The sequence below is a fragment of the Clupea harengus genome, chromosome 17, assembly GCF_900700415.2.
Source record: "Clupea harengus chromosome 17, Ch_v2.0.2, whole genome shotgun sequence".
NCBI lineage: Eukaryota > Metazoa > Chordata > Actinopteri > Clupeiformes > Clupeidae > Clupea > Clupea harengus.
Genome location: NC_045168.1, coordinates 7,249,222 through 7,259,221, shown reverse-complemented (window position 1 = coordinate 7,259,221; position 10,000 = coordinate 7,249,222). Strand labels below are relative to the sequence as shown.

Below are 10,000 nucleotides of genomic sequence, written 5' to 3'. Positions count from 1 at the left end.
AGGGAGCGAAGGAGAGATAACAAACACTTAGCCCAAAACAATGCTGGGAGAAGTAGACCGTGACTGCTAGGCAACTCCGCGCAGAAGCCCAGGGACGGAGAAACACTCCTTTTTATAGACAACTATAAATACCGCACCTATAATCTCCGCATGGTGCCAAGACAAGCAGTCCACTCAATCAACACACACACACACACACACACACACACACACACACACACACTCACGGCACACTCTCACACACACACACACTCTCACCATCACACACACACTCGGCACACATACACACACACTCACAGTCGCACACACTCACACACACCCACTCACACTCACACTCACACACACACACACACAGCACACAGCACACACTGGCTCCTTACTGCAGCCCTTTTGCCCTGTGCAGTTTTTACACAGATAATGTCCTGATGATAAGTCCCAGAGTGCAGTTAAATGACTGTGGGACGAGAGGGGCCTGTTCATCCCGAACGCGGGAGTGATGAGTGCTCCAGTTTATTTCTGGCATGCGTAATGGGCAAGCCAGAGTGATGACATGATGCATTTGCACCACTGCTATCATCAGATTGCCTGTGCAGTTCACAGCTGCTGGACTATGTTTGTGTGTGTGTGTATGTCCGTGTGTTTATGTTTGTGTGTGTACAGTATGTGTGTGTGTGTGTGTGTGTGTGCTCTACCAAAAGGCCAACTCTTAAAACAGTCATCTGGTGGCTGGTGTTTTTAGGAGTGTCATCAGTGGCGTTGCGTATGTCTCTTACAACACCTCATCTCTCCCAGGCTCTCTAATGCATGGCCACTATACACATCACCTCATCACTCAGTTTCTGTCTCCCTCTCTCTCTCTCTTTCTCCCTCTTCTCCTCACTCTTTCTCCATCTCTCTTTCTTCCTACTTCTCTCTCTCTCTCTCTCTCGCTGTCTCTCAGCTCTCTCCCCTCTCTCTCCCTCCCTCCTCATTCTCTATCGCTCTCTCCCTCCCTCCTCTATCTCTCTCTCTCTCTCCCTCCCTCCTCTTTCTCTCTCTCTCTCAGTTCTTTCCCTCTGTCTTGCTTGTTTGGGAGATCTCTTGTTCTTGTTCTTGCTCTCTCTCAGTCCTCTCTCTCTTCAAAGGCTGGTTAGGCACGTTAGGAGAAGTCTCTTTTCATCCCCTTTGTGCTGGTGGCCTCGTGGAGAAGGTGAAGAAACAGAGGGAGGTGTGTTTGATGAACTGTTTATTGGGCCCAGAATAAAATGGCCATTTAGAAGACCAGAAAGGACAAGATATTGGAGAGTGGTCCAACTGATCCTATGGAGGTTAGGGGCATGGCGTCAGCTCAAATCAGAATAGAATATGCTTTACTTAGAGGGATAATGGGCAACACTGCGTTTGGGTAGCGGTCACGACATGAAGTCTTTCTGGTGTCCTTTTAATCTGAGGATGCTATACAGATGGATCTAATAGGATGTCAATATTGGATGTTCTCATGCATCATGTGTTTCAAGGGGGCGTAAAGGGTGATGTAAAGGTTTGAATGCTGATCCGATAAATGTGTGTTAAATCTTTCTCTCAAGTTCTCTCTTTCTTTCTTTCTCACACACACACACACACACACACACACACACACACACACACACACACACACACACACACACACACACACTTCTCAGTTCTCTTTCAGTTCTATCTTTAACTCTCTCTCCCTGTTGTCTCTCCCTCTCCCCCTATCCCTCCCTCCTCTCTGTAGGTTGTTGTCAGTGATGCGCTTTATTAAACCCAGTGAGGCTTTCCTCCCCAACCAGGCCCTCTGTGTCTAGCCCCTGTCGGATGGAGGGACCGGGAGGGACTGGAGGCAGCTACCAAGGAGAGTGGTCTCCCAGGACGCCAGCGCTCGTCTGGGGAGCGCACGGGTTGCCGTGGAGATGGGAGCACGTGAGCACTGGTGCTTGCTGCGCAGAGTCCAGTAACCCCACCAGGTCTCTCTGCTCCTCACCTGTTTAATTGGAGGGAATCTGCTTCACTGGTAAGGGGGTTTCACAGTCGGGCAAAGATAACTCCACTATGCATCTGGGTTTGTTGTGGAAGAGGTGAATGCTGGTGCAAGGAGAAGTGGAAGTGGAAACTAAAGTGGTAATATGAGCCGCTAAAAAAATAAAATAAAGTGGTAATATGAGCCGCTAACAAATGAAACAACTAAAGTGGTAGTATGAGCTGCTAAAATATGAAACAACGTAAGTGGTGGTATGAGCCGCTAAAAGACAAAAACAACTTAAGTGGTAGTATGAGCCCAGTATGAGCTTGCCATAACAATCAGGGTATGGTTTCTTGCTTTTACGGTGTGTTGTTTGTGTCTTCAGGTCCAGTCTTCAGAGCCTGTACAGCGGCCCAACCAATGTGATGAACATAGTCCTCTGGTAAAGTGGTTGGCCAGTCAAAAAACTGATGTTTGTTTTCAGTGAAGCGCACATACTCATAGTAAGCACCGTGTCATATTGACTTTAACCATTAACATTACATTTTTTCCTGATTGTTTACACACTGTAAATGATAACCTATAATAAAAACTGTGAAAACCTATAACCTATATAAAACCTATAACCTATAGCTTAGCTATAGATTTTTCTCGTAACTGTAAACACTATTGATACATTTTGTGTAAACATGATGCTCCTTTAGTAAACACATGGAATCACTAAACAATACAATCAACTCAAGGCATCACCATCTGAACTATTTCATGGTGGGAACATTAAGCCACAATATTATTACGTAACAAATCAATCATCAATCATTGCAGAAGAAATACGTTTGGGACAATGGATCCTATAATGTAGAAATGACAATACACCAGAGGGGTGGAGGAGGAGGAGCACAAAGAGGATGAAGTCGAGGATGAGGACGAGGAAGAGAAAGAACACAATCATTACTCATGTGCTCATACACGGGATGACTATAATGGAGCTGGATAATGAGTGTAGCCAACTTACAGTGAGCCATTTCACAACTGCATCCATTTTCAATATAATTTGCATTGCTGGAACTGCAATGCGTGTATTGTACTGTAAACCTGTAGTGCATGTAGGGACTATATCTACACTTGCTGCCCCATAGTTCTGTAAAGGTTGACATCAGTAACTACTGAACTATATATTTGTTTAAGTAGAACTGGGAGGCAGACACCTTCTTAGGGTACACAGACACTACTTCTGCTGATGAGAAGGAAACTACTTTTCAGAGGTCAGTATGGTCATGACCAGTGATGCTAAGATTCAACACCACTCAGAGAATGCTATCATTTGGGATATTGTTTGTTTTTATCAGACTACTTTGTTTCACATCTGGTTCAGTCACCATCCCAGGTCCACAAATCTTTTTTTCACACATATTGCCCATTTCTCAGTGCGTTTCAGAATATGTTCTCTGTGCAGATTATGAACACCAGGGCATATTTCCCATGGTATTTGTCAAGGGCAAACATCTTGTTTTTCTGAAACAGTCCGGAGAAGAGTTCCATCTTGTGATCCTGATGCAGACCAGAGAGTAGTTACAGTATTGAGAATGATGGTGAGTCATTCATTTATATATTTACACTATGCTATAATTTTTTTTCTTCTGTGCAACTGCTGCATTTGTTTATCTTTTCGTATTGATCTGTCAATCAAATTTGCCTTGGTAGAGACAAAAAATGACAAAATCTGTGTACTCCTTATCACCAGTGTGACATTGCAAAGTGTTTGTTATACTATTGTTTTGAATGTCACACACACACATTTATGCAAAGTGTTTTTTATACTATTGTTTTGAATGTCACACACATTTATGCAAAATTGTTTTGAATGTCACAGACACACACACAAACGCAAAGTTTTTTTTATTCTATTGTTTTGAATGTCTCTTGGAAGTGTGTTCCTGTAAGGGTAGTATGGATGCCAAAATAATGTATATTACCCTGAAAATATAAATTTCAGGGGGAAAAAAAAACATTTTTTGGTAGAAGTGTCTAACCAAACCAGTAGCGTGTAAGAGACCGTCACATAGTGTTTGTTTTTGTCTGCTTGTGTGTGTCGTCTGAGAGAAAAGTTTGATTTTGACCTGGAAGTTAGATGGTTGTTACGAAATGACTGTCGTTTTGAGAATGTGTGTGTAGTTTTGAGAAAATGGTGAATTGTTTCAGAGCATATGTCTTCATTTGAGAAAGATTGTAATAACAAGTTCTTGTCTCTCGTCCTCTAAGATCATGTCAGGGAATACTAATACGGTTCCATCACAGACCTCTTCAGATGCTTTCTGATAAAAAAAGCTGTGAAAAGAAGTGGCAATTCATCATTTGAAAGAGTTGTCAAAAAGCAACAAATCACTTTCTCCGAAACTCATATGGCACTTGGACAAGTATCGATCCGCTCTTTGCTCTCTCTTCCTCATTTCTGAAAAATAAATACGCAGCCAAGTTGATCCATGACCTACACACACCAATAAAGCCCTAGAGTGGACTTAATGAAGCACTTGATGGGCATTTATGAGTCTACAAGCATGCATTGGCTCTCTCCGCTGTCAGTGCCTGCCAGACCCATCATATGGCTTGACCTCAACAAATTCATCACGCAACCCAGAGAAAATCACTATGGCAAGACAGACTACATTAACAAAACAAGAAATGCACATACATGTCCTAGAATATCTGAGTGATATCCCCTCCATTTTAAGGGATGACCAATGCACTCCTAGTATTGGCATTCAGCTCGACACCGGCAGACTTGTCAGATTAATGCCACTTAATGCCAGCCCGTCAGAAGGCATAAAAGTGGGCACTTTGCTGCACCTGAGAAGATCCAGGGGGCTTAAGGGTTTTATTCCAGTTTGTCTCAGATATCCCTTTGGATTTTGGACGTGTGCACCCTTTACAGATAGATTACACGACAGACTGGATGTTTAAATAAAAGGTAAAAAAGAAAACAAAGGAAGATGGCCCAGTGCAGAGAAGTACAGAGAGCCCCCCTCTGCATCCACAGATGTACACAGGCTTGACAACTGATGGTCTAAGTCCTAGTAGCTCAGCCTTATGTGGTCAAATGAGTGGGTTTCTCTCTAGGCTGGGGTCTGATACTCTCTCCCTCCTTACAGCACAGTATGGGCTGGCCAAGTCTGGACTGCTTAAAGGTGCACTTCACAATTTTGATATCCGATACACGTTTTTGTCAAATTCAGCTAATTGCTCCTCGTGATCCTCTAGCTGTCCGTTCAGTGTGTGCACATAAAAAATATACAGTCTTGGCTGTACACGGGAAGGAAACACAGTGGTTCAGACCGAACCATAAACAATTTCAGCCAATCAACACATTGTTTCAGGAGCATGTGAGGGAGGGAGTATTTTGATTGGCAGTTGAGTTCAAATAATCAACAACCTTTTGCCAGAATCGTGGACTGTTTCTTTAAGTCCAACCATCCAATCTGCAATTTTCACCTCGGTTGGGTAAAGCTGGCAGTAGGCTCACCGTGCACCCACAGAGGTGCCAAAACGCAGGCCTCTGCCCACCTGGTGCCCGCGGTCTTCAGATGGGCTGTGCTCTCCCGGATCATCTGCCTCAGACTGGGGCAAAATTTCCATGCGGTTGCAGGTCAACACTACCCATACCCACACAGTCATGCTTGGGTGGCAGATCACCAATCAGGAGCGTTTTAGAAAATGGAAAAAGAGATAAATAAAAGCAAGTGATTTGCATTAGCGATAGCACGGTGACTAGCTCTCCACTCAACTGGTCGACTGGTGACAAGCCCCGTCTACTGTGAAAGCAAAACTGAGATATCAGCTGGGAGAGAGGGCCTGAGCAGCACCACCACTCCACACCACACCACTGGGGTTTCTGTTTAATGCGTGTGAGATTTGGCAGTGCAGTAATGAAGCAGACAGCTAAGGTGTTATGTCAATGTGTTTTTAGAGCTGCAGAGGAAATTAAATGCTTAGATCCCATCACGCCATAAGCTCAGGGATACATTCAAATCCATCACTACGTCAGTCAAAAATGTTCTAAGCTGCACGCCTATTTCATTTGAGAACCTTCGGCTACTTTGGCCCGGGTAGGATTTTAATTAAGCGACGTCAGAACGAGATAAAAAGATGCTAGGTTTCAAAAGTCATCAATGAACCTCCAGTCAGTGATAGAATCACTCGGGGTGTCGGAGGGAACCTTAAGAAAGGGGAGCAGGTAGTCTAGAACGCTGATGCGACGGTTTTGGATTGCCGGTTTGGAAACGTTTCTGCATCGAATTATAAACGACAGTAGGATGTATTACAGACTAAACAAAGTTGTTTAGCTCAACAGCATAAATAATTGAACGTAATGGCTATGATGAGAAAACACATACAGCAGACAGTTTACGTGCAGGATATTTATGAACACAGATATGCGAGCATTTACAGAGATGACAATCTGCAAATCCATTGAGAAACTTTGTCACTCCACTTATGCAATTTGTCATGTTTAATGGCGTGCGTGAAACACGCCCAGGCAAAAGGGAAAGATCGGTCAAAAATAACCGTTTTTCTCAATGTCTCCAAATTATTCCTTAAAAGTGTTTAACTTTGACTGAAATGAAAAAGGAAAGTCTTGTTGGTCGATAGGTTATTTGGTGTTGCGCATGAGGAGAAGAAATTGACAGCTGTATTAATATGTGTATTATTACAAAGACAAAGAGTAACAAAAAGGTCCGATTGAATTACTTTGAAACCAGACTACTAGTTGTACTAGTACTGTTATATATTAAAAATATGAATAGTTGTAGGATTATTATTATTTACTAGTTTAAGTATTATTGTTGTTGTTATTATCATCACTTTTTTTGTAATAATCGCATGTTATTCGTGACAGCCTCCTTTTGCACGTTTAGCTTAAATTCAATATTATTGTGTGTTTTCTATAATGCGCACAGTTGTGCTTTTTTCTCAAAAGCAAGCAAAAAAGAATAATGACACAAAACAAGAACAGGGCAAAAATAAATCATCCAATAATCTTACTGTGACTCTCGAATTTCCTGATGATGGTATCGAGGAAAGTATTCTGCGGCGCCACGTGTCCCCGTCGGACCGGCATCCTTGCATTCGCCCTCCGGACTCTTCTGACTTTCTGTAGCCAAAGCTAACCTTTACGCGCAGAACCACTCGGCCACGGTCACTGCGCCCTCGGCACGAGGGGCTGTACACTGTAATCCGCAAGCGATACACAGTCTTGAGAACTTCATCAGACACCGACAGGGTAGCCTTGAAAAAGAAAAATTAGGAGAGCAGGTTTGGGAAAATGAGGCGACACTTATCCCGACCACAGTTTCCAGTTTCCAAGGGTTAACGGCGTGCGGGGTTTGTTTACGTCTCTCTCTGGACTGTCAAAAATGATATCCTTCCCTCTGTTTACTGTACGATGACGTGCTTGGTTACTCGGTGACATCTGCGAGGGAAAACTCCAGGGATGAAGACTCGGACGCCCAACGCAGGAACCTTGGCTCTACCACAGTTGCGTCTTATTGCTCTCCTTTGTCCCCGTAACGATTTTCTTAAAAGCAAACCTTTTTGTTGGGATTAAGCAATACAAATATGAAAATTAGTTGACTGGGAAAGACGCAGCCGTGCAGGAGTCGTGCTTCTCACCCGAGGTCTCAACGCAGATGATCTCAGTTCACCGGTGGCGACTGCTGCACCTCCTTAACCCTTTCCTCATCGGCGGAATTGCCAGAAACACCAAAACAAAATGAAGACAAAGAGCTTCGTCAGCACCTTCCAACACTCCTCCTTAACTTTATAATTTCAAACCACACATTCATTGCACAGATCCCAAGGTCTACGTGTCGCCAAACCGCCGGCGCTTAACCAAACATTTTGTGTGCTAAACAAATGAAAGAGAGATGGGCGCGGTGAGCAGGCATACCACTGACAGGTGTGTGTATAATTTGAATTCGCAGGTGTCCTATTCCTGTCAACATTATGCACTAGTGCGCTATTGAAACATTTGGTTGAGGTTGGACTAGCAACTCTCACCTCACCATGCAAAACTAGGACATACATGTGGCAGACACAATGAAACAAAAAATATCAAACGCGTGTTATTTATACGTATATATTTGTTCTAGAAACATGCGTGAACTCACCTGCTTGGGCTAAGAGTGTTTTTTATTTCTTGTTACTTTTGTGCACAGAGAGTGGTCGCTTTGTTTATTTTTTTTAGGGAGGTTTACCTTCAATTGTGTCGTGTATGAGAGGGTTTCAGACAGCTTGATACGTCATCGTCTAAGCGCAAGCCTAGTGTGCGGGGTTCCCCTACCGTCACTGGAAGACAGACAAAGGCTACGCGCATGGATGCTTTGATACTATATAACCACAGCTCAGGCAGTTTTCCCTATTTTTAACACACGCCGGGAAGAAGCGCAAGTCTCCATCCACCCCAACGTCGGATGCTGGCACGCCCCACATGGTAAGCTTTATTTGGGCGATGAAGAATGTTGTTTCTGGTTCACTTCAAAAGAGCCGGGGGTGATCTGGTAACTTCCACAAGAGGGCGCGCTGCGTACTCCCCCAACCAGCACACCGCTCCCTTATTTAGTCAGGAGAGCTTCGGCGCGAGCACATGCGGCAGTCCGGGAGGCATCCTCGGTGAAATGTTCCAGCCTGCCTTCCTAGTACCCCCCCCCCCCCTCCATCTCCCCTCTCTGCCCCATCTCTCTTTCCTGACAATAAGTAGGCCTGTGAATGGAAGAGGCTAATCTTCCTCATGTACACAGAAATCACAGAAAGTTATTTTACATGCTGTGCCTTTTCATAAATAAAGCTTGTTCAGGTTAAACTTCTAGTTTTTTTTTATCCATCGCCTTTAACTGTTACCTAACAACTTTGCAATGTAATGAACACTAAAGGAGTCACGCAAATGACTTCAAGCTCCATATCATACTGTCAATTAACAACAAGACCGGCAAAAGGTATCCAAAACACGCAATCACTGAGGAGTATTTTAGAGGATGTGGTTTATTGGTGTTGACAGAGGAGTGAATGCTTTAAGTGTAAAGATTCAGAACAACAACATATCAGCAGTAATAAAAGTTCTTGACAACTGTAATACAACACAGTAATAAAAGAGTATAAAATAGTTCTTTCCAACTGTAATACAACACAGTCACAAAAAGGCGCCGTGATGACGCAGTGCTATTGTATATCATCTCAGAGTTTCAGAAGGCACTCTAGGAAAGGGAAACCAGTCATATAATGACTCAAGGCTAGAAGAGTACACTCCACAGGGCAGCAAGCACAACATCTGACAGCAGTCCTCTTGTCCACACTCCTCTTCAGCGCTTTGACAGATCTCCTCCTGCCATGGGGGACAACAGCAAGAATAACTGCGATGTTACATGAAGGTCTACATACACACAAGACTGTGTTTTGAGTCATACTGACAGCAAGAACGACTGCGATGTTACATGAAGGCCTACATACACATTAGACTGTATTACGAGTCATACTGACATGTACATTACCAACACAACTTTCTTTAAGTTCTTTGGGGCATTTCTGCCTTTATGGAGACAGGACAGTGTAGAGTGACAGGAAATAAATGGGAGAGAGATAGTGAGAGGAATGGAAGATGAGTGTGAATTGGACTCACACTTGGATGGGGTGGGTCCTCGGACTCAGGCATGGTGTGGGATGCCCCCACTTGTGCCACAGCCGCCCCCACCAACACAACTGTGATTCATTGCTATTGAACCTTTCCAGCTGACTGCCTGTGTAATGGCACAGACGAGAGCCAGCAACTACACTCTGTGTTCTCAATTAAACTCTCAGGAAATGAATTGAGCGCAGGGCAGACCAGAGCTGTATGCAACAGAGATGCGTGAGTGAGGCTAAATGACACTCTCCATGCGGAGCGAGCGCGAGGCGCAGCAAATGCATCCTTGCAGTAAGAGTCCATCCGTCAAGCAGCTGTGTAACGCATGGCGACGGCACAGAGCAGGCCCTCCGATTCATGTTGGG

At 44.0% G+C, this 10,000-nt stretch overlaps 2 protein-coding genes across 2 annotated transcripts in view; both read right to left on the bottom strand.

Annotated features, from left to right (window-relative positions):
• LOC122133664 (potassium voltage-gated channel subfamily H member 2-like) overlaps positions 1 to 7,079 on the bottom strand; it is a 113,874-nt gene extending 106,795 nt beyond the window's left edge. Inside the window, exon 1 of the mRNA XM_042710317.1 lies at positions 7,004 to 7,079. Within this exon, the coding sequence (XP_042566251.1) occupies positions 7,004 to 7,079 (76 nt within the window). The remainder of the gene's footprint in view (positions 1 to 7,003) is intronic.
• A 1,901-nt stretch (positions 7,080 to 8,980) lies between these two features.
• Positions 8,981 to 10,000, bottom strand: part of sspo (SCO-spondin) — a 98,440-nt gene continuing 97,420 nt past the window's right edge. The window contains exon 110 of the mRNA XM_042710239.1: positions 8,981 to 9,338. Coding sequence (XP_042566173.1) covers positions 9,316 to 9,338 — 23 coding nt within the window. The 3' untranslated portion in view covers positions 8,981 to 9,315. The remainder of the gene's footprint in view (positions 9,339 to 10,000) is intronic.